The sequence below is a fragment of the Hyperolius riggenbachi genome, chromosome 10 (genome assembly GCF_040937935.1).
Source record: "Hyperolius riggenbachi isolate aHypRig1 chromosome 10, aHypRig1.pri, whole genome shotgun sequence".
In the NCBI taxonomy this organism is placed as follows: Eukaryota; Metazoa; Chordata; class Amphibia; order Anura; family Hyperoliidae; genus Hyperolius; species Hyperolius riggenbachi.
The window spans coordinates 161,907,273-161,932,746 of record NC_090655.1 but is presented as its reverse complement, the minus strand read 5'-3'; the positions used below and the strand labels follow the sequence as shown (position 1 = coordinate 161,932,746).

The 25,474-nt window shown below is 48.2% G+C and overlaps 1 protein-coding gene across 1 annotated transcript in view; it reads left to right on the top strand.

Moving 5' to 3' along the window:
* Positions 1–25,474, top strand: part of SH2D4B (SH2 domain containing 4B) — a 1,318,135-nt gene that overhangs the window by 1,008,977 nt on the left and 283,684 nt on the right. The window contains exons 5-7 of the mRNA XM_068258963.1: positions 591–798; positions 1,009–1,043; positions 2,725–2,932. Of these exons, the coding sequence (XP_068115064.1) occupies positions 591–798; positions 1,009–1,043; positions 2,725–2,932 (451 nt within the window). The remainder of the gene's footprint in view (positions 1–590; positions 799–1,008; positions 1,044–2,724; positions 2,933–25,474) is intronic.

Here is a 25,474-nt window from a genome sequence, read left to right as displayed (position 1 = left end):
TGCAATGTATCCGCTGATTCAGGCGCGGGGGCCGCCGCACTGCTCTCCAAGCAAGCGGCGGCTTCCCCGCGTCCAACCACAATGTCAGTAGTATTGCTATGCACGCAATCCGTCACATCCAACGCGGACTCCACCGCTCTGCCCATGCGGCATGTGGCGGTTTCTTCGCGTTGTGCCGCCATGCCATGTTGGACGCGGAAACAGCCGCCTCACTCTGAGCACTTGCGGCGGCTTTTCCGCGTTTCCTCACACAGACATAGTGAGATCATGTTCGACGCTGCTGCCTTATATGGTGGGGGGGGGGGGGGGCTCCAGGAGGGAGTGCAGCCTGATTGGCTGCCATGTTTCAGCTGACTGTGATTTAGAGGGTCAAAGTTTACCCCAATCATGTAGTATAGGGGCGGATCTAACTCGCCATAAAGTTCGCGTTTTGACGCGAACGTGAACCAGTGATGTTCGCACGAATAAGTTCACGGCCAAACCGTTCGGGACTACTCTACTGACCGGTGATATTATCTGTTTTCTGCATTATCGAATGCTGTAATGCTTAGCGAATTGAGACCATAATGTTCGCTGTTTCTGTTTTACAGTGCGTAAGTCAAAGGCAGCTGATGAAGACCGCACACACAAAGCCCGCAGGGCCCGAGCAGAATATCATCGACAATCACTTCGGGCCATCCAGAAAGGAAAGGTAGCTGGGCTCAGTAATCTTTTTCAGAATACCAGTCTCAGCAATGGGCAGGAAACTGGTAAAGAAAATAGCTCTACCTCTCCTGCTATAATTCAAGTGCCAGTTGAGTAAGTAAAAACTTCTGCTTCTGTTTATTAACTTTTTTTAATCAGCTACATTACAATGACAGTAGATGTATTTGTTTACCCCTAAAGAGCAAAAAAAAAGAAAAAAAGCTGAAGTTTATACCCTACACTGGAGTCTGGATACAGCACATTTGCATTTGTGCCTCTCCACATGCAAATTGACGGGGACATTTAGCCTATTGAAATCAACAGGTTGCTGTATGGCATGCTGCAGTTTTCCGCATCATGTAAGCAAATCCCTGTAGCATGGCTAGAGGAAGGGCGCTGACTGGCCTTCCTACTTGCAAGTACTCTGTTTTGGCAGTTGGACTGAACAACAGCTATTAAATAAGTGCTTTTGAAATGAAGAAATCCCTGAGAATCCCCCTATGAGGAGATGGACAGTCATAATTTAAACCTGTCAAGAGCTGTCAGATTTTACTACTTAAAGAGACTTTGTAACATGAAAAACCTCCCCTGGGGGGTACTCACCTCGGGTGGGGGAAGCCTCCGGATCCTAATGAGGCTTCCCACGCCGTCCTCTGTCCCACGGGGGTCTCGCTGCAGCCCTCCGAACAGCCGGCGACAGGCCCGACTGTGACTTCAATATTTACCTTTGCTGGCTCCAGCGGGGGCGCTGTGGCTGCTTTCGGCACGGAAATAGACGGAAATACCCGATCTCCGTCGGGTCCGCTCTACTGCGCAGGCGCCGGAAACTTGCGCCTTCGCAGTAGAGCAGACCCGACGGCGATCGGGTATTTCTCGAGGTCGGGCAAGCCAGGTCGTTAACACACAGACAGATAAGGTACAGATTCAGGAGACAGATACGGAATCCAATGAACAGGCAGGGTTTGGCAACGGAGTATCAGAATAGCAAGGTACAGAATCAGGAGGCAAATACAGAGTCCAGGAACGAGCAGAGTTTGGCAACAGGATTTCAGAAATAGCAAGGTACAGAATCAGAGTTCAGAGGAATAGTCAGGCAGGCAAAAGGTCATAACAAATAATACAGTTCAATATTCCTAATGCTAAGGTGTGAGCTCCATGATCATCAGCACCTTTGGAAACTATGCTAGAACACAGAAACAGACAAGGTCTGAGTGCTACCACGTAGTGATCGCGACGCCAGACACCAGAGAAATGACCAGCACCCAGTATATATACTATAGCGCTCTCCAGTGCCACCCCTAAGTGCTGGACCAATGGAAGGTGGTAAAAATGTCAGCTGACCAGCTTGGTCAGCTGACTCTTCTCTGGCTGTCATATAAGCTCTGCCTCTCAGCGCGCGCGTGCTTCTGAACCTGTGTGGACTAGCAGTCCCAGCCACACCAGACACGTTTTGCAATGTATCCGCTGATTCAGGCGCGGGGGCCGCCGCACTGCTCTCCAAGCAAGCGGCGGCTTCCCCGCGTCCAACCACAATGTCAGTAGTATTGCTATGCACGCAATCCGTCACATCCAACGCGGACTCCACCGCTCTGCCCATGCGGCATGTGGCGGTTTCTTCGCGTTGTGCCGCCATGCCATGTTGGACGCGGAAACAGCCGCCTCACTCTGAGCACTTGCGGCGGCTTTTCCGCGTTTCCTCACACAGACATAGTGAGATCATGTTCGACGCTGCTGCCTTATATGGTGGGGGGGGGGGGGGCTCCAGGAGGGAGTGCAGCCTGATTGGCTGCCATGTTTCAGCTGACTGTGATTTAGAGGGTCAAAGTTTACCCCAATCATGTAGTATAGGGGCGGATCTAACTCGCCATAAAGTTCGCGTTTTGACGCGAACGTGAACCAGTGATGTTCGCACGAATAAGTTCACGGCCAAACCGTTCGGGACTACTCTACTGACCGGTGATATTATCTGTTTTCTGCATTATCGAATGCTGTAATGCTTAGCGAATTGAGACCATAATGTTCGCTGTTTCTGTTTTACAGTGCGTAAGTCAAAGGCAGCTGATGAAGACCGCACACACAAAGCCCGCAGGGCCCGAGCAGAATATCATCGACAATCACTTCGGGCCATCCAGAAAGGAAAGGTAGCTGGGCTCAGTAATCTTTTTCAGAATACCAGTCTCAGCAATGGGCAGGAAACTGGTAAAGAAAATAGCTCTACCTCTCCTGCTATAATTCAAGTGCCAGTTGAGTAAGTAAAAACTTCTGCTTCTGTTTATTAACTTTTTTTAATCAGCTACATTACAATGACAGTAGATGTATTTGTTTACCCCTAAAGAGCAAAAAAAAAGAAAAAAAGCTGAAGTTTATACCCTACACTGGAGTCTGGATACAGCACATTTGCATTTGTGCCTCTCCACATGCAAATTGACGGGGACATTTAGCCTATTGAAATCAACAGGTTGCTGTATGGCATGCTGCAGTTTTCCGCATCATGTAAGCAAATCCCTGTAGCATGGCTAGAGGAAGGGCGCTGACTGGCCTTCCTACTTGCAAGTACTCTGTTTTGGCAGTTGGACTGAACAACAGCTATTAAATAAGTGCTTTTGAAATGAAGAAATCCCTGAGAATCCCCCTATGAGGAGATGGACAGTCATAATTTAAACCTGTCAAGAGCTGTCAGATTTTACTACTTAAAGAGACTTTGTAACATGAAAAACCTCCCCTGGGGGGTACTCACCTCGGGTGGGGGAAGCCTCCGGATCCTAATGAGGCTTCCCACGCCGTCCTCTGTCCCACGGGGGTCTCGCTGCAGCCCTCCGAACAGCCGGCGACAGGCCCGACTGTGACTTCAATATTTACCTTTGCTGGCTCCAGCGGGGGCGCTGTGGCTGCTTTCGGCACGGAAATAGACGGAAATACCCGATCTCCGTCGGGTCCGCTCTACTGCGCAGGCGCCGGAAACTTGCGCCTTCGCAGTAGAGCAGACCCGACGGCGATCGGGTATTTCCACCTACTTCGGAGCCGACAGCCGTCAGAGCGCCTGTGCAGGAGCCGGGAAGGTAAATATTGACGTCACCGCTGCACGGAGGGCTTCAGCGAGACTCCTGAGGGACGGAGGACGGCGTGGGAAGCCTCATTAGGATCCGGAGGCTTCCGCCACCCGAAGTGAGTACCCCCCAGGGGACGTTTTGTCGTTACAGTTCCTCTTTAATGTAAGTGACAAGGACACAGGAAAAAAAGTAATTTTTAGAGTGCACTTTACTATGGAGAAATTTACATGTTAAATGAATGCAAAAAGCTTTAAATTTTAATATTTTTTGCAAAAGTGGTCCTTTAAATAATATTTGTTTGCTGTTGCAAGTGGACTTGGAAACAAAACATAAGATGCAGCCTCTCATAACCTCCTACATGTATAGTTTTTATATCAAATCCTTTCCTTAGCTTTGTTTGTGGCACGTACTGATGCTCGTAAACAGTGCTGTTCGGATACCCCTTTTCAAAATCCGAATAGAATTCAGATCCGGATAGCTAGAAATCCGATCCGAATCGGATATCCGAATTCAAACTTTTTTGTACCCGAATCCTATTCGGATATCCGAACCAGAATCGGAGATATCCGCCCGGATTCAGATACCCGAGTAGAAAACCGGAAGTGGCCTTTAAATTGCTTCTAAAATGTTTTTTTTAGGGTAAATGAGGCATGTAGCATCATTTTCTTTTTTTTTTAAGGGAAACACTATTTGATGATGTGGGGACTTAACCCCCCCCCTCCCCCCCCCCCCCCCCCCGAAAAAATGGTTGTCAATTAACATCAGGACTTGGTTCCACACAGCAGTCGTGCAGCCCACATTGTGTCTGTTCTTCCCCAGGCTGACCATTTCCAGTAGTGCTTGGCAGTGGTGGGCCTTCACGCTGCTGTTGAGGTGGGGGTGTTTGGCGGCAGGTTTGCCGGAGGATGGAACTAGATCAGAGCTGGAACCTGCTGCACTTCCCCTGGCCCTGCTGCGGGGTGGTAACACCCACTGGGGTGATGATGCTGCTGCTGCTGCTGTTCCCTCCTCACCCACTTCCACCAAACTGACCCAGTGTGCAGTGAAGGCCAAATAGTCCCGAACCGGCTGCTCCATGAGTCCATTATCACATGGACCCGCTCACCCACCGCATGGTCAAGCCAACGTTCCACGTTGGCCTTTACAAATTGGTGCAGTGCAAAGTAGTGCCGGCTGGGTATTGGCCAATCCGGTGCTGCGCGCTGCAGGAGCGCATGCATCTGGCTCCCCTCCTGCACAAATGAGTACGGGAGGAGCTGGGAGGAGGAGCTAGGAGGATATGGCCCGTGCAAGCAGGCCGTTCAGCTGGCGTATGCGACGGCTGCCGGGAGGCTGAGCCCTGACCACAAAGGACTTGCTCAGCAGGGTCTGGTGGCATTTTTGGCTTGCCGAGGAGGGAGCAGAGGAGACCACTGATGAGGACTGGCTGCCTGAAAAGGCCTCAGTGTCCGCAGGAGTGGCAAAGAGGGTTATGGTGCTCTGACCACTGCAAGGGCCAGCGCCAGCTTCCTTCAGCCTCTTGAATGCCTCGTGCTCTTGTTTTTGCTTTTTTTCCAGATGGTTTATGAAGCTGGAGGTGCCATAGTTGGAGGGGTTAGACCAGGCATGGGCAAACTTGGCCCTCCAGCTGATGAAGAACTACAAGTCCCACAATGCATTGCAGAAGTCTGACAGCCAAAGTCATGACTCATAAAGGCAAATGCATTGTGGGATTTGTAGTTCCTTAACAGCTGGAGGGCCAAGTTTGCCCATGCCTGGGTTAGACCCTCTGCTCAGCTTCACATGGCACACATTACAAGTCACAAACTTGCTTTCCAGTGAGGGCAGATAAAAAAACTGCCAGATTGGGAGTGCAATTTTTCCTTATGCCCAGAATGGGATGCTGCTGATGATTTTATCCTTGTGGTGGTTGGGGCCTGGGACTGAGTGGTGCGCTTGGTGGTAGTAGTGGCAGATGAAGCAGCAGGCTGTGGGTCACGCATTCCATGCCCACTGCTGCTCCTGCCAATGTCAGCGATGCTGATCCTCCGCGCCAGACCCACTGACGCATTTTCCTCCTCAGAGTCAGAGCTGACATCCCCCTCCTGTGGATGGTAGTCCTGGTCCTTCATCTCGTCATCAACATCATACTCCCCCTCCTCGAACAACTGCTGGGATGATGAACCCGCCTCAAACTCCTCTTCTGCTGACACATCATGGACGGACTCCCCCCCCCCCAATAACCACCCATTACGTCCAGAATGTGTTTTGTAGGGCTGGTGGTTGCCTGCTCGTCATCCACCATCAGCTGCATCACAGGCGCGGCGTCTTTCTCCTCCAATTTGCGTCGCCGAGCCTGCTTGAAAATGGCCGCTACACGCTGCTGCGTCTCTGCAGCGTGACTCCCCCTAACAGCTGGACGGCCAGTGGCAAGCGGCGGAATGGAGACTGAGGCGGCAGAACTGCTGACGAAGGCCGCAATGTTGCTCCCTCTCGTCTTGGCCTTGCTGACCCCCCCCCCCCCGGCTGCCAGTGCCAGACATAGTACAAGATATGTCATGTCACAGATGATGTGTGGGGTACTTTTACTTTATTAATAGCGGGCTTGGACTTTGAATCAGCATGGAGTGACAGACAGCAGAGTAGAACAAGACACACTGACACTGCTCACTGCTCAGTCAGCAGCACTGCAATAATCTGTAGTAGCTAACACAGTACTACTCTGACTCTCTAACAACGAATAGCATGGCAATAACTACACAAGAACACTAATCCTACCTACCTATACTGTAACTCCTAGCTAGCTAAGGCTAATAGCAGGCCAGCCAGCAGCAGGAGACCTGGACTGCACAGCACACACACAGACACAAGACCTAACTAGCAGGCAGATGCTGCAGCTCAAAGTCTGACTGACTGACACTAACAAATTACACATGATAGTGTCAGTGGCCTAGCCTCCCCGGATATTGAACCACCCCAACCCTGAATAAACCCAATAAACACACGGACAGCCAGCTGGATTTAATAGGCCAGAGCCGCCCATTTATTTAACAATATTAGCACTAAAACAGATCACTTCAGAGAGCTGAGGTAAGGGGTCTCTAATAGGCCAGAGCAGCCAGTTTATTTAACAATATTAGCACTAAAACAGATCACTTCAGAGAGCTGAGGTAAGGGGTCTCTATAAACACCACCTGTAGAAATCCAGGATAACTGGCAAGCAGCCTGTAACCGGCCCCCGCCGTGGTCACCGGCTCAGGGACAGCTGCTTGCCCACCGAGACACTCTCACTTGTTGCTAACGCCCACAAATCCGTTCCTATGTCATTCAAATGAACTCCATCCCTACTAAGTAGCAAATGGAGATCACTCTAACTCAACGTGCCTGACCGCCACTCCCCCGTTCTGAGTCACAAACTTTGCCACCTCCTTATTTAACTTGACTCTTGCTCTGTTGACTTTCTGCACTGATCTAGCCCCCCTCCAAGAGGATCTGACAATCACATCCGACCACACTAAAACCGTGGCCGGAAACTCCCGCCTAAGTCTAAGGAAGTCAAATTTTATATCTCGTATAATGCACCTGGTTGATTTTTTCGCCACGTCGTTCCCACCTACGTGCAACACCAACACATCAGGTGCCCTATCCCATTGAGCATACTTCCTAATTTCGGGCAAAACCCGAGCCCACAACATGCCAGGAAAACCCAGCCACCGGATCCGGACCTCCTGCCTCGGGAATCCCAGCTGGCGCCCCTCCGGGCGAACCGCAGCTCTTCGCGCCCCTCTAGAGACATAAGAATGCCCGAATATCCACACCAGGGCTGGTTGACCTGCAAGACAAGAAAACAAAACAACAAAAAGGGGAGAAACGGAACCAAAGAAAAACAGTCTCCATTAACATAGCTACTTTACATCAAATGCATTCTTTTTTTTTTTAAATTCTTTTTATTGATTTTTAAAGAACAACAACATACAACACTTGGACAGTGAGATGCTCACACGCAGGTGAGCTAAACAGACAGTTGAACATAAAGCTTACATTGACAGCACCACATTCATTCCATGTTTCCTCCCGCCGCCCTACTCCCCACCCACCCCCTCTTCTTCATAACTACCCAGGGTATTACCGTCTTATAACTGCTAGATTCAGGATAGTTGACAGTTCGAATGTATGAGGTTGCAGGAGCCTACTCACTTTTATTTTTAATTGATTATTTGTCCTTTCTTAAGAGGTATCCTTATTACTTGACCAGGGTTTCCACACCTTTTCAAACTTTTGTGGGCATCCCCTAGCTATATACGCCGCTTTATATAGGTGTAGGGATTCATTGATCAGCTTCTTCCAGAGTTGCAAGGAGGGAGCCTCTTTTTTTTTCCAGTTAAGGATAATTGCCTTGCGATAATAGTATAGTAGAAGACCAGTCAGCGATCTTTGGGTATTTTGAGGGGCCAGCTTGGTAGTATCTCCCAGGATACAATGGTAAGGGTCAACTGATACGTTAATTTTAGTGATTTTTGTTATATATGCACAGATCTCCTCCCAAATGGGGGATATCCCAGGGCATGACCACAACATATGGTCCAATCCAGCATCCCTTGCTGTACATCTCCAGCATTGCACAGGATTCAATCTATCAAATCTGGACAGCTGAAACGGGGCGAGGTATGCTCTATGAAGTATTTTGTACTGAATTAGTCTGTCTCTAGTCGCTACTAGAAATTTAAATGGTTTAATCCATACATCCTCCCATTCTTCATCGTCCAGAGTTGGGATAAGGTTTAACCATGGGGCTTTATAAATACTAAGGTGGGGTTCAGTTAATAAGGTAATGTGTTGGTAGACTGTTGACATAAGTTTTTTAGCATTTTCGTTTGATAGGATATCTTCAATTTCGGCCGTATTAAGTCTAACCTGGTTGCTTCCAAATTGAGCCCCGAAGGCATGGCGTATCTGTAGAAAACAAAAAAAGTGTGTATTGGGAAGAGAGAAGGTCTCTTTCAAGGAGTCAAATTGGATTAGCTTGCCCGATTGCACGATGTGCTGCAGGTGCGATACTCCCCTAGATATCCAAATGATTGGATCTGATATTGTGTAGAAGTGTGATAGCTTTGGGTTGTTCCATAATGGAGTATTAGGTGATATTTGATTATCTGGGGGATGGGACCATTTGTGCACCAAGTCCCAGGCCTTTATAATTTGTCGCATATTGTTGGTTAATGGGTATGGCGCGGTAGTCCCTCTATATAAGATTTGCTTTAAGGCTTCAAAGGAGCCTAGGCGGGCAGCATCTAAGACAACTGCAGCATTTGTAGGGTCTTGCTTCAGCCACCAGTGTGCAGTCACCAGTTGACTGGCCAAGTAGTATTTAAATAGGTCTGGAAAAGCCAGTCCCCCCTCCTCCCAAGGTCTCCTGAGCTTCCTAATGCTAATTCTGGGGATTTTATTATACCAGATAAAACTCATAAGAATTGACGTTAATTGCTTGAAGAAGGTTTGTGGGATCCAAGTGGGGCAATTACGGAACATATATAAATACTTTGGTAGAAGTTTCATCTTGATTAGGTTTATCCTACCTGTAAGAGATAGGGGAAGGGACTGCCAGCCTAGCAGTTTTTGTTTGGTATATGTGATTAGCGGTAAGATGTTATCGATGAGATAATCTTTTGTGTTTTTGGATATAGTGACCCCTAGGTATTTAGTTCTGGATACCGTCTCCATTTGGGATTGGTTTAAACTTGTGGTGCTTAGTAGTAGAAGTTTAGATTTAGCCTGATTTACCACTAGGCCCGTATATGGGGCGAAGGCCAGAAACGTCTCATAGATTGCTTTCAGAGAGGTCTCTGGGTCCTATACGTATACTACCAAGTCATCTGCATAAAGGGATACCCTCTCCTCCAGTCCCCCAACAGAAAAGCCCCGGATGTTGCGATTTTGTCTCAGAGCGGTAGCAATCGTTTCCATTGCAATAGCGAATAGGGCTGGAGAGAGAGGGCACCCCTGTCTAGTGCCCCTGAAGAGCCCGACGCAAGCAGAAACCTGGGTACCAAGTCTTATTTGCGAAGGTGGGCAGCTTGTAGATTGATTTTAGCCATGAGATTAGCTTTTCCCCAAACCCCAATTTATTAAGTGTGGACCATAAATAGCGCCACTCCACCGAGTCGAATGCCCGTTGTATGTCTAGGAAGGCCAGTGCCCTGGGAGAATCGGTGTGTTCAGACATCTGTATGTGTGTAAAAATTCTTCTGAGATTGATGTCTGTGGTTTTGTGTGGCATAAAGCCGGTCTGATCAGGACTGAATGATCTCTGATATGTGTTTATTTATTCTAGTAGTCAGTATTTTTGTGAGAATTTTTAAATCGTTGTTCAGTAGAGAAATTGGTCGGTATGACTGGCAATCTAGTGGGTCTTTATCTGGTTTTGGAATTAGTATTACATGGGCTTGATAGAAAGTCTGGGGTAGCTCTCCTTCTGCTAGACATTTATTCAGTACGGATTTAAAGTGCGAGGCTATTAATCGTGAGTATCTTTTATAAAATTCTATTGGGATTCCATCAGGGCCAGGGGATTTCTGCGATGGGAAAGAGGAAATAGCATCTAGAATCTCTTCTTCAGAGATTTCAGTCACCAGTTCAGCCGAGGTCTCTTCAGCAAGTGTTGGCATATTTAAATCATCCAGTAAATGGGAGCATTCTAAGTTTGGGTTTTCATAAGAGGAATTGTAGAGCTTATTATAGTAATTATAAAATGTTTGGAGGATTTGAGAGGGACTTGTGGAAATCTCTCCAGACTGTAGGCGAATTTCAGGGATATTAGATTGTGCAGTAGGGTTCCTTGAGAGATTTGCCAGTAATTTCCCGTTTTTGTCCCCTTTTTCAAAAACTAATTGCTGCCATTCTTTTAGAGAGATTCTTGTAAGGTCAGTTAAATGTAGGTTTAAACTTCTCTGGGCCTGCATAAGATCAGAAAATGTAGATGAATCTGGGGACTGTGCATATGCTGAGGTGGCATTTCTTTCTTCATTTTGAAGAGCCGTTAGGGTATTATCAAAGTTTTTCCTCCGGGCTGAAATTTGACTAATGTAATCTCCTCTAATTGTAGCTTTAAAAGCGTCCCACACTATTTTCTCATTTGCTGTGTCTATGTTAATATCCCAATATTGTTGGACTGCCTGTGTAATCTTTTCCCCAATTTCTTTGTCATTTATCCATTTTGGATCTAACTTCCAGAGAGATCTATCATATCTGGTTCCCAATCTACAAGTAATCTCCAGGGAGCATGGTCTGAAAGTCCGCTTGGTAAGTAGGATGCCCCTGAGACCACCGTAAGGAGGTCAACGTTTGCAAAGGCCAGATCAATTATTGATGCAGTACGATGCACTGCTGAGAAGTGTGAGTACGCCATGCCTTGGGAGTTCTTCCATCTCCAGAGTTCAGTTAGGGAAAGGGCATCTGCCCAAGTAGTAAGGTCAGAGTTATGTAATCTGTTTGGGTTGGTCGAGTCCTTCCCAGTCATTAGTATGTCATTAAAGTCCCCTATTATTAGTAGCTTGGCAGGTAAATATTTTTGTATTAGGGACGTTAAGGAGTCTAATAGTGCTTTTTGCAGGGGAGGTGGCGCATATACCCCTACAATGCAGAACACTGTACCTGAGAGTATTAGATGGGTGATTACAAATCTGCCATCTTGGTCTGAATATGTACTTATTATTTTGTGCATGATGTTTTTATTGATGAGAATAGAGACACCTCTAGAGAATGTAGAGAAGGTGGAGTGATAGGCCTTACCGACCCATGGTTTAGATAAAAGCTTTGTAGAGGCTCCCTCTAAGTGTGTTTCTTGCAATATCAGAATGTTAGGTTTGTGCTTTATTAGGTATTGGAACATTAATGAGCGTTTGAAAGGGGATCTTAAGCCTCTAACATTCCAGGATATTATTTTAAGGGAGGACTCCGTTTGTATCTTGATTTGAAGGGGTGAACAGAGCAGGTAAGGAGGGTACGTGCGGGGAGGACCAGTGTGCTAAGTGAGCAGTAATATCTCCTGTGTTGAGTGTCTTGAGGCGTTTTTTTGCCATCTCAGTAAGCTTAACTAAAACAATAAACAAGTAACCTTAAATACCCTGCTGCAGTAACTGAAATTAACTGAATTGTACCGCAGCTTAGATCCCAACTAACTGCTAGTTGACAGAGGAAGTTATAGATTTTCCTCTGTCTCTAGTAATTTAACCCCAACCAGCGTTCGTGAAATTACAGAGGGAGTGGGTTAGTGAGGAATAGGAAGAGGGGAGGAAAGTAGAGGTACAGTCTAGAAGGTAAAGAGGGTAGGGAAAGTTGCAGATACCCAGAGAAGAACTGCTGGTTGGAATGTAAAGAGGGGTGTGGATGCAGACAAAACAGAGGCCCGCCATCCAGCATCCCCCAGTTGAAACTGGGGGTAGTTTATCTTAAACAGTTGCAAACTTTAAAAGTTGACCACTGAAACTAGTGCCTCTTTTAATATTAGTGTACCATGAGCAGTAATATTATCCACATATTTACTATATACCCAGTGGGACAGGACATAGCGGAGCCCCAGAGTTACCACATTCCATAGCCGATGCACCAGTATACTGTCAGAGACATTCCTGCTAGTGGGGGGAGATTGCCCTCTGGTGGACCAAGTATTAAATAGGATGTGCAAGCCTAATATAGTCAGTCAGGATCATTTTATCTGCCAGATACATTTTCACGTTATTATAGATGCAAGTGAAAAGCAGGAGTTAAACTAGTGCATCTTGAGATAGTGATCATAGGTTGATAGAATAGCATCCAGATCCGAGTGCCACTCTCTGAAGCTGCTGTATTTTATGGGCTAATCAGGCTCCACTGCACCTCCTGTCCCGCCCGCTGTAACAATTTGGAGAAGGACCCGCGAACCCCCTCCACCCCCTCCCAGGACCCGTCCCCGCCAGCCAGTGAATTTCTAGTATAGCTCAGGGTACTTACACAACATTACTCATATTGCAGTTTACAGTTTAGATCATTTAAGAGTATAGACATTGTGAACACGTTCTGTGTCAGATCCCAGCCGAGATAGGGGAGGAGTCGGGAGACAGGGAGCCCTCGAGGCCGGGGTATAGACCCAACAAACAGCTAGGTCCAGTGACGGGGCCCTTACAGGCTCCCCGTCCCCCCCACCCTGGCCGGCAAAGCCACAGACAGGGTATCATTAGCTAGGCACATATCACGCTTTGTTTCATAATCATAAGTATTATGTATATATAGCAGTCTGGATCTAACAAACATTAATCACTTCAATCCAGCAACACCGCTGTTGTTTGCGTATGAAAGAGCTGACAGTGTCTTTCGTAGGTAAATACATTCAATAAGCAACATATTTAGGCTGGGTACCCCGCTCCAGCTAGAATGGGGAGGGGCAGTGGTCCCCACTACAATTATGGTAGGTCTGTCTTATGCCCTTTTACTATACCAATAATAGAAACGTGTTTTTGATAGGGGTAAAGTGTCCTCAGAAAACAAGTAGACTTGCATCTCATGCGTAGTAGGAGAGACTGTCAGAATAGTAACCCTTATTTGGTTTGAGTACTTTAACTAACGGACAGTCAGCAGTTATTATTACCCTCCTTAGCTACCTTAGGAATCCTGCCCCGGTAAAGCTTTAATTCAGGACATAGCATCCTCAGGTTTATCAAAAAATAAAGTGGACTCACCATCTTGTACGCGCAGCTTCGCAGGAAAAAGCATGGCATATATTATTTTCTTTTCTCTCAGCTTAATTTTAACCTGAGAGAATGCTTTGCGCTGCTTTTGTGTTTCAGCCGTGAAGTCCGCAAATATCATTAACCAGGTATTTTCAAACTTGAGGTCTCCCGCCTTCCTCGCTGCTGACAGTATTGCATCCCTATCCCGGTAATTTAGCAGCTTGAAGATCAGTGGACGTGGTAGGGACCCGGGTGGGCCTCTTTTCGCAGGGATCCTGTGCGCTCTCTCGATAAGGAAGAAAGATGAGAAAGTATCATCTGGAAGAATCTTCCGTAGTAGAGACTCGACAAAGTCCGGTACATTCTCTCCTTCAGCTCCCTCCGGTACCCCCAGCAGTCGCAGATTGTTGCGCCGGTTACGGTTCTCTTCATCTATGGCTCTGTACTCAAGATCTAGTAGTCGTTTATCCATCCGTGGTATGGCGCGCACATGTGATATCTGGACATCTTCCAGATCTGAAATTCTCTGCTCTGCAGCTTTTGTGCGGTCCCGTAGCTTGGACATATCTTGGCGTATCAGTCCCATTCCTACTTCATAGGCATCCATCTTCAGGGTGAGAGTAGCCTGGCAATGTTTTATTGCATCCAGGATCTCGAACGGGTTTGGGGGTGTCGGCTGGTCGCCATCTTGGTCTGCCTCGTGGTCTGAGAGAGGCACCTCTGGACGGCCTTGCTTTTGCCTCGGTTCTTTTGCCGGTAAGGGCTGTGATGTGTTTGATGTTTCAGGAGGAATTTTCCCTTTATCTTTCTCCTTGTCCTTATTTGTTCTGTTGCTTCTCTGCGACATTGCGGCGTCCTCGTAGGGAGAGTATCTCTCAGTAGGCCTGTGTGTACTTGATGGGCCCGGGGCCTCTCCTGTGGCCGGCAACGGAGGTTCAGAGTCCGCTCTTTTCCTGGCGACACTGGCGGTTCGTATCGCTCCAGCTTCGATCAATATCAGCAGGGCCGTTATAGGAATCCGCAGCTCTGTTTCTGTGCTTATTAGGCTCGTGGCAAGCAGGATTATTGAATGCTGGACGGCGGAGCTCCTTTCCTCTGCTGCTATCCGCTCGCCATCTTGGCCACGCCCCCACATCAAATGCATTCTAACATAAGACCTGTATCTCATGGAATCCCAACGTCCTATTCTTTTAACCACTTCCTCACTGAGCCCCCAACGCGACGCCTCAGTTGCTGCCCCAATACGAAAGGAGTGGGGGGCAAATTCGCTGGGAGAAAACCCCACCTTAACCAGGCACTTACGCAAAATTGTAGAAAACTGAAAGCAGGTAAATGGCAACCCGTCCGCATGAGATAGAAAAACCGGGGAAGAGGCCGGCCTGAGAGGCAGAAAACGTAAAATATTTTCCCTGGGGCAAAGTAAAGCCCTAACTTTAAAAAGCGTGACTACCTTACCCCTACCCAACCGATCCGTTTTAGATTTCCTCAATATTATGGAAACCGATTCATCCTGCACTGATACATCCTCAGCGAGTATGCCCGCCACCTGGACTTTTGACCTGCTGACCAGCTCGCCCACCCGAAACGCCCCAAAGAAGGCTAACACAAATGCGGTGCTGAAAAGCACCACCTCCTGTTGGCAATAGCAAACTCCCTGCAGCGCCGCGACCAATTTTCCCAGTATCTCAAACGAAACCGGGCGCCTGGAATCCCTCGATATCGATCCGGCCCTGAAACCCTTCATGGCCTGCATCACCCTAAAATCCTTTGTGACATCCCTTTGATTCCTAGATTTAAACATAAAAGCCAATGCCGCCAATTTTTTAGCCATGGCCACCGCTGACGCGCCCTCCGCAAAATTCTTTCCTACTAAGTATAGGAGCAGGCACGAGCGATCTTCATCAGATGTACAATCGCCCACCTGAGCCGCCAGAACCTCCCACGCCTTCCACACCGGCGCGTACGCTGCCCATGACGACTCCGACAACGATCTTTGAATCAGCAAGGAAATCATTTGAAAGGAATCATCCACATCATCACCCCACTCTCTTCCGCTGTAGGAGCCGCCTCCCGAAACCTGTCCCACTGGAATCGAGAGAGGGCATCAGCAATGATGTTGTCAACCCCAGGCAAATGCACTGCAAAAATACAAATATTGAACTGCAAGCACAATAGAACCAGCTGCCTCATTACACCAATCACTGGTGGTGAGGAAGCCGAAAATTTATTTACGGCTAATACCACACCCATGTTGTCACAATTGAAACGTATACGCTTGTTCGACAAGCGCCATCCCCATAGCTGAATCGCCACCACAATGGGGAACAGTTCCAATAACACCATGTTAGACGTAAAGCCAGCCTGAACCCATGACGGATCCCATGGGGCCGAACACCACTCACCTGCCATGAAAATCCCAAATCCGTGAGCACCGGAGGCGTCAGTAAATAACTCAATCGCAAAGTTACTCACCTCCTCTTCCATCCATAAGGCCCTACCGTTAAAATCCTGCAAGAAGGTGAGCCACATACTTAAATCCTCCCTCATGTCCGCCGTCAGCCGAATGCGGTGATGGGGGAAAGCACACCGGCCGTCGCGCTCGCCAACCGTCTGCAGAAGATGCGACCCATTGGCATGATCCTACAGGCAAAATTCAATTTACCCAGCAGGGACTGGAGTTCCCGCAATGTGGTTTTCCGTCTACCTACCATTGCCTGGATATTAAGCTGAAGGTCACTGACCTTGTCTAATGGAAGGCTGCATTCCATGGTATCCGTATTGATTTGGATCCCCAAAAATTTTAACGACGTGGAAGGACCTTCCGTCTTGGCAAGGGCGAGCGGGATCCCAAAATCACTACAAACCTGATACATCGCATTTAAGGCAGAAGAACAATCAGCTGAGTCCGCCCCACCCATGAACAAAAAATCATCCAGGTAGTGTATGACCGAGCGGACCCCGGAAACTTCTTTTACCGCCCACTCCACAAAACAGCTGAACTTCTCGAAAAAAGAACATGAGATAGAACAATCCATGGGAAGGCATAAATCTACAAAATAATTTTCCTGCCAGAAAATTCCCAATAACCTAAAACTAGAAGGGTGAACTGGTAACAATCTGAAAGCCGACTCAATGTCGGTCTTGGCTAAGAGGGAACCCCGCCCCAACCTTCTAACCCATCTGATCGCAACGTCGAATGACGTGTATGCCACAGATATGTCTTGCTCCGCCAAACCGTCATTAACCGACGACCCTTTCGGAAAAGACAGGTGATGTATAAGGCGGAAGGAACCTGGTTCCTTCTTAGGAACCACCCCCAGCGGAGAAACAATTAAGCCATCTATGGGGCAAAACTCAAATGGGCCCGCCACCCTTTCCGCCCTGATTTCCTTCCACAGTTTTCCTGACACAACCTGCGGCAATGCACATGCCGACTTTAAATTTTGATGGGGTACATCCCCCCGCGATGCACATTGGCTGGGAATAACGAAGCCGTCCATGAAACCCAGCCGTAAGAAATTAGCATCCTCCGTACGCGGGTATTTACATAGAAATGGCTCCATCCTTAGAACTCTCACCGGCGTCCTCCCTCTTGTTACTAGCCTCAGAAGTCCTTCCTCATTTCTGTTTGCAGCACCTGGACACCGGGTGGGACCCACCGCAGCCCGAGCACTCGTGCTTGAACCGGCAGGATGACCCAAACTTACATGTGGCGTCGTTGAATTGCCAACTGTAAGGCCTGGCAACCTATCCACCCACGAATCAGCCTCAATGTCCCAATCTACCTCCGCCGTCTTCGCCTTGTGTGGCGCGTCCCCGCTTGAACGGGAGGTGAGAGACAACACCTACCCGACTTCGGTTACACCTAGGCCTTTAGGGCGCAAGATATTGAGGCTGAATGCAGGGTGGGTATAGATAGATCACCAACACCAAACAAGAAACAAAAGCAGAGTCCAATAACAGTCCGGGGTCAAACACAGGTATCCGAGATTCGCAGTACAGAAGGAGCAGGCAAGAGAGTAGTCGAGAGTTTCCGGGGTCAGTTCAGGCAGCGAGCAAGGAAGGTCCAAAATCAGGCAGAGGTCAAAAAGCCAAGTAATCCAACAAAGAATAGTTTTCCAACCAGGATACACGCACCCAGCAGCTAGACTAGCTAACGCTATCACGGGCAATGACAGGAAGCACTCAGCAGACTTATATACTACATGCAACCAATCAGTGGCCGGCCACATGCATACAGCAGCCAATCACAGGCAGGCATAAATCAGCTGACAGTGAGATCAGCTGAAACAGATGACCACAACAGGTCAGCTGACCCACCCAATGCTGACCAGCAAAGCTTTCTGAGTGTATTAACCATAGCACAGTGGTCAAGCTCACCACCACTGATGTGGGAGACCAGGGTTCAATCCTAGGCACGGTTACAAACTATAATTTTATATTATTAAAATAAACCCCTGCTAAGTGTTAGCTGACTCTACCTCAATCGTCGCCTCAGACCATACTGCGGCCGAGAGGAGCGGATCCTTACAGTACCCCTCCCCTGAGGAGTGGTCTCCGAACACTCCAACCTTGGTTTATCTGGAAATTTCAAATGAAATTGATGGATTAATTCTTTAGCATGTACCTGACGTGTTGGGACCCAACATCTTTCTTCTGGGCCATAGCCCTTCCAGTCAACAAGGTATTGTAAAGAATTACGTACTTTACGAGAATCCAGAATTTTTTCAATTTCGTATTCTGGTTCTCCATCAACAATGACCGGAGGTGGTGGAGAGTCAGATATCATGGTATTAACTGCCGGTTTCAGCAGAGAAACATGAAATGAATTGACTCCCCGCATGGATTGAGGCAATGAAATCCTGTAGGTGACGTTATTGATTTTTTCTGTTACAGGGTAAGGACCTATATATCTGGGACCCAGTTTGGAAGAAGGCTGCCGTAAAGAAAGGTTACGGGTGGAGACCCAGACTAAATCACCAGGTGAAAAGGAAAATTCCTGAGAACGATGTTTATCAGCAAATTTTTTCTGCTGTTTGACTGCCACCTCTAAATTTCTTTTAACCTGGTCCCATAACGAAACCATATGTGACAGCCAATCCTCCAACACTGGAAACCCAGAAGACGTACCTGATAGGGAAGCAAACTTAGGATTTAAACCTGTGACAATCTGAAATGGGGACATTTTAGTAGAGGTACTGGCAAGGTTGTTAAAAGCAAATTCTGCATACGGTAGAACTTCGAACCATTGGTCCTGACAATCAGATACAAAACACCGGAGATATTGCTCCAAAGACTGGTTTGTTCTCTCAGTTTGTCCATTAGTCTCAGGATGAAATCCAGAGGAAAATGACAATGATATGCCAATACGAGAACAAAATGCTCGCCAAAACTGCGAGACGAATTGTACTCCTCTGTCAGAGACAATGTTTTCAGGGATACCATGCAGACGGAAAACATGGACAATAAACAATTCTGCCAATTCTTTTGCAGAGGGTAACTTACTCAAGGGAACAAAGTGAGCCATTTTACTAAATCTGTCAACCACTACCCATGTAACAGTATTACCCTGAGAGCAAGGTAAATCTACAATAAAATCCATCGACACATGAGTCCAAGGCCTATCAGGGATGGGAAGTGGCTGCAGATTACCTCTGGGTGCAAGATGAGAAGTCTTATTTCGAGCACAGACTAGACATGCCTTAACAAAGGCCTTACAATCCACCCTGAGCGATGGCCACCAGACATGACGAGACAATAAATCTACAGTCTTTTTTTCACCAGGATGACCCGCTAATTTGGAATCATGAAATTGCTGTAGAACCTGTAACCGAAGAGTTAATGGAACAAATAACAGACCTGGTGGTTTCTCGGCAGGTGCATCATTCTGACAGGAAGACAGTAACACTGAAAGATCAGGTGATAACTGAGAGGTGGACAGCGCATTGATAATACAATGTTTGGGAACAATGGATTCTGAACTTACAGGTTGATTAGTTTCAGGTTCAAAACAACGTGATAATGCATCTGCCTTAATGTTTTTGGACCCAGGCTTATAAGTAATTGTAAAGTTGAAACGGGCAAAGAACAATGCCCACCGGGCCTGTTTAGGATTGAGTCTCTTGGCACTTTCAATATATTCTAGGTTCTTGTGGTCAGTAAACACAGTGACTGGATGCAAAGCTCCCTCCAACCAATGTCTCCACTCCTCGAATGCCGTCTTAACTGCCAACAGCTCTCTATTCCCTATGTCGTAATTTCTTTCAGCAGAAGAAAACTTGCGAGAGAAGAAGGCACAAGGGTGGAGACGTTCTGGAGAACCTGAGTATTGTGAAAGAACTGCTCCTACGCCAATTTCGGAAGCATCAACTTCAATGATAAAAGGTTTAAGGATATCTGGATGAGCCAGTAAAGGGGCAGTACAAAAAGCCTTTTTCAATACCTCAAAGGCATGACAGGCCTGAGGGGGCCAATGAGTGGGATCAGCTTCTTTTTTAGTCAGGTCAGTCAAAGGAGCGGCCAAAGTGGAAAAACCCTTAATAAACTTGCGATAAAAATTCGCAAAACCCAGGAAACGCTGGAGAGCCTTGAGCCCGGAAGGCTGGGGCCAATCTAGGACTGCGGACAATTTAACGGGGTCCATGGCAAGACCAGAATCTGAAATAATATACCCCAGGAACGAGATTTGATTGGTCTCAAAAACACACTTTTCCAATTTGGCGTAAAGAGAGTTCTCTCTCAATTTCTGCAGTACAGTCTTGACATGAAATCTATGTTCAGAAAGTGACGCAGAATAGATCAAAATATCATCTAAGTAAATGACCATAAACCGCCCCAAGAATTCTCTAAAGATGTCATTTACAAAGTCTTGGAAGACAGCTGGAGCATTACAAAGGCCAAATGGCATCACCAAATATTCATAATGCCCATCCTTTGTATTGAAAGCTGTCTTCCACTCGTCACCTTGACGAATTCTGATCAAATTGTACGCTCCTCTTAAATCAAGTTTGGTAAATATCCGAGCTCCTGTGACCTGGGCAAACAAATCGTCAATGAGAGGTAATGGGTATTTATTCTTAACAGTAATCTTATTCAGACCTCTATAATCAATGCAGGGCCGCAATCCGCCATCCTTCTTCTCCACAAAGAAAAACCCCGCTCCTGCGGGAGAAGTGGATGGACGAATGAAACCCTTACTGAGATTTTCCTTGATATACTCCCTCATAGCCCGATCTTCAGGACCAGAGAGATTGTAAAGACGTCCTCGAGGAGGCATAGTACCAGGAAGAAGATCAATAGGGCAATCGTAAGATCTATGGGGTGGGAGCTTGTCAGCAGCCTGAGGAGAAAATACGTCAACAAATTCTCTGTAACAAATAGGTAATGTATCAAAAGCTATCTCAACCCCATGCAAAGGAACAAGTTTCAAACAATGTTTATGGCAAAAGGAGGACCAGCTAGTAAGTTGCCCAGAAGTCCAATCGATCTGCGGATTGTGCTTCTGCAACCATGGCAACCCCAACACCATAGAACAGGTAGGCATTTGCAGTATATAAAATGACTGAGACTCAATATGCAATGCACCAACTTTAAACGAGATTTCCGGAGTGATTGCTATCGGACAATTCTCCTGTAGAGGAGAACCATCTATAGCAGTCACACAAATCCTGTCCTGTAATTCCAAGGCAGGAATGCCCAATTTCGTGGCCAGTGAACAATCAATGAAATTACCTGCAGCACCACAATCAAGAAATGCTTCACATGAATGACACTTGTCACCCCAAAAAATGCTTACAGGTAATAAAATGTGTTTTAATGCAAGAGGAAGTACCTGCTCGCCTAGGTGAGTTTCCTCGGACCCACCTAGGCGCTGGAGTTTTCCGGCCTCTTTTTTACAGGACAATCTTTGGCCATATGTCCCTTGCCTGCGCAATAGAGACACAGACCCTCAGAACGTCTCCTTAATTTCTCAGTAGGAGTCAGTTTAGAGAAACCAAGTTGCATCGGTTCTTCAGGGGGCAAAGTGACTTGAGGGACAGAAGTGACGGTAGGAAAGAAAGTTCTCCCCTGGCGTCTCTGCCGGACTCTCCGGTCCACCCGAATGGCAAGGGTAATAGCATCCTCAAGCGTTTCAGGAACTGGATGACTGACCAATATGTCTTTTACAGTCTCCGACAGACCAAGCAGGAACTGATCAAGTAAGGCAGGATCATTCCAGTTGGTAGAGACTGACCACCTGCGGAATTCTGCAGCGTATTCCTCAGCAGGTCTGCGGCCTTGTCTCAAATCTCTTAACTTCTGAACGGCTGTAGTGGAGAGATCAGGATCTGAGTATAATACTGCCATGGCCTTAAAAAATTCATCAACAGAAGAAAGGGCCACATGTCCATGTGGAAGGCCAAAGGCCCAAGATTGGGGATCCCCTTGGAGCAGTGAAATGATAAGAGCCACACGTTGAGTTTCAGAACCAGAAGCAATTGGTCTGACACGAAAATACATTTGACAAGAGTTCATAAAGTTACTAAACTGACTCCTGGTACCTGAAAATTTCTCTGGAAGTGGTAGCTTTGGTTCCGCAGACGTCCCCGAGACCGAAGCGGGAAGAGACCCTGCGTTGTCCACAGGTTGAGCCGGCAGATTAGCTTGCTGGTTTTGTAGAGTATTAACCCGTTCTGTAAGCTGGTTAACGGCTCCAGTAAGTAGCAATATCTGGCGTTGGAGCTCCTCCATGATAATAATTGTAGAGGCCCGTGATAATGTAAGGCCTGGCAACCTATCCACCCACGAATCAGCCTCAATGTCCCAATCTACCTCCGCCGTCTTCGCCTTGTGTGGCGCGTCCCCGCTTGAACGGGAGGTGAGAGACAACACCTACCCGACTTCGGTTACACCCAGGCCTTTAGGGCGCAAGATATTGAGGCTGAATGCAGGGTGGGTATAGATAGATCACCAACACCAAACAAGAAACAAAAGCAGAGTCCAATAACAGTCCGGGGTCAAACACAGGTATCCGAGATTCGCAGTACAGAAGGAGCAGGCAAGAGAGTAGTCGAGAGTTTCCGGGGTCAGTTCAGGCAGCGAGCAAGGAAGGTCCAAAATCAGGCAGAGGTCAAAAAGCCAAGTAATCCAACAAAGAATAGTTTTCCAACCAGGATACACACACCCAGCAGCTAGACTAGCTAACGCTATCACGGGCAATGACAGGAAGCACTCAGCAGACTTATATACTACATGCAACCAATCAGTGGCCGGCCACATGCATACAGCAGCCAATCACAGGCAGGCATAAATCAGCTGACAGTGAGATCAGCTGAAACAGATGACCACAACAGGTCAGCTGACCCACCCAATGCTGACCAGCAAAGCTTTCTGAGTGTATTAACCATAGCACAGTGGTCAAGCTCACCACCACTGATGTGGGAGACCAGGGTTCAATCCTAGGCACGGTTACAAACTATAATTTTATATTATTAAAATAAACCCCTGCTAGGTGTTAGCTGACTCTACCTCAATCGTCGCCTCAGACCATACTGCGGCCGAGAGGAGCGGATCCTTACACCAACACAGCCCTTTCGTCCTGCTGGCTGATTTTCCCGAAAGGACTGCTGCCCGCTGCACTTTCTTGGCCCCGAAAGGACTGCTGCCCGGTGGATGGGATCATCAGGCTCATCCACAATTCGATATCTTTGTGGCTCCAGCACACCGACGGGCGAACCGCCTTCCTGTGCCTGAATGCCTCATCGTATCTCAGCCAGGCATCCCCTCCATACCTCCTATACGCCTCACCTATAGCATTCTGATAACAAAAGAGGGCAGAACAACACTCCGGGTTTTTCTCCCCAATGACGCATGCCAGGATCTCAAAAGCCTGCAGCCAATTCTGAAAGGTGCGCGGAATCAAACGATATCTGCGCCTTTCCTCCTCCTCTTTTTTGGATTCGGTAGACTTTACCTTATCCAAGTTAAACTTGGCCAGGTGCAAAAGGGAGAAAATTTCAACAAACTCTCCCTTCCAGATTTTCTCGTGAACCTCTGCCTTTAAATGAACACCTAAGGGACCGCTGAGGCAAACATACATTTCTGGTTTGGACGCATCGGCCAGCCTTATAACCTCAGCCACCCCCGCCTTTTCCGTCTCCGCTTCGCCCTCACTGGTCTGCACTGCCACCTCAGAGCTTCCTGACTCTACAAGAGGCAACGTCACCCTGGCCTGCACCTGCTGCGCTGCTGCCCCCCCTGGCTAGGTACACCGGCTATTGCCCCACCAGAGATGGCTGACTGCCGCTCCGGTAAATGCAGAACCGCAGGCGCCTGTGCTTGCAACGGGCCCGTCCAAACCCCCGCTGGTGCAACCTGAACCGCTGGCACCCCCCCAACAGGGACCGCATGCCCGCTAGGAATGATTCCAGCGCAGGGAGAATCCCGGCCTGCGCATTGCCTGCCATCATCCCCGCGGCCTGTGCCCTCCCCGCTTGCCATCCCAACCCCACATTATCTGGCATACTAATAAAATTATAGCTGGAGTTGGCCTCACCTGGTGGCGCAGGGGCGGGGGACCCCGCCCGACCGCTTGTCCGGATCCTGTTGGGATTCCTGGTGCTCCCATAGTCGCTGCCGCCATGCTGCTGCCTCCTCCCGCATCACCACTTTGCTGTCCGATCCCCTGCCCTCCCTGGTTGGTGGGGGGGCGCAATGCTCTGTGCCTGGCCACTCCCCGAGCTGCTCCCTGCCACCGCATCCTGGCTCCTGCTTCTGGTGGCCGGAGCGTCTCTCTGTGGTGAACTGTGGGCCACCGCCCCACTCTGTGATGAGGCGGTGCCCGTGCGGCTGGAGCTGTCGCCTCTTGTCTTCCTGGCCGCGTGGGAGACCTGTTGCATAGCGGCCGCCGCTCCCGACTTCTGTGCTGCCTTCCCCCGCCTGCTGCAGCTCGATCCTTCGCTCTTGCCTTTGGGATTCCCCTTGGCCGAGCCCCCTGTGGAATGCCTTTTTGCAGGGGGCGTCTGGGGATCCCGCGCTGGACTCCCGCTCCTCCTCGGCGACCCTCCGGTTGGCTCGGGGCTGAGGCGATTGGGCGGTCTGGATGTCCTCCGCCCGAGTTCCTCCTGCTGCCCGCTAGGGCCAGCGGACATGGCGGTGAGCTGTCCGGCTACCCAGTCTGGCCCCCTGGAAGCTGCCTCCTCTCTGATCCTGGTCACAAGGCCTTAATCCCCTCCATGATGCGAGCAATAGGGTGCGTCCAGCCAGCTTCCTTTCCTAGAGCCTGACTGGCAAATTCCGCCCCCCGCCTCCTATCCAAACCTCAAACCACTCCCCGTAACTGCCCCCTTGTTCCATTAACCCTATCCTTCCCCTGCAGGCCACACTATCATGTGTGGCCTTCCAGACTGCGCTTTTCTACACTTCCAGGCCTGTTCTGGCTAGCTAACTACAACACAATATAACAGTAGTGTAGTAAAGGTGTTTATGTGTAAAAACGCTGGGTTTCACAGTGTGATAGTGCACTTGCTTAGCCAAACAGCACTGGAGTGTCTCTCAGTGTGCAGTCACAAAGCAAGGACAATTCTTCATCATGGCCCCCCTCATTATATACAGGAGGGACTTGCCAAGGTTCCCCTCTGTGATTGGTTGCTTGGGCTCAGGCTGGGAGCCCTCTGATTGGCTCAATGTCATGAACGTCATCTCCATGGCTACAGTACCTGGATTTGGATATCCGACCTTAGTATATGACGGATTCCGGATTTTCATATTGATATCCGCAATAACTTGGATAGTGCTATTTGGATTTGGCCCAGGTATCCGGAATCCGAATCCAGTTCGGATAGTGGAAAAAGTTTGGATTATCTGGGTAACTCGGATATACGAAATCTTGCTGAGTAGCACTGCTCGTAAGAACTTTGTAATTATGGCTTGCCGTAATTATGAGTCAAAATTGGAAGTTACGACTAGAGATGTCGCGAACCTCCGATTTTCGGTTCGTGAACTTCAGCGGAAGGTTCGGTTTGCGCGAATTTTCGCGAACCGCAATAGACTTCAACGGGTAGGTGAACTTTGAAAACT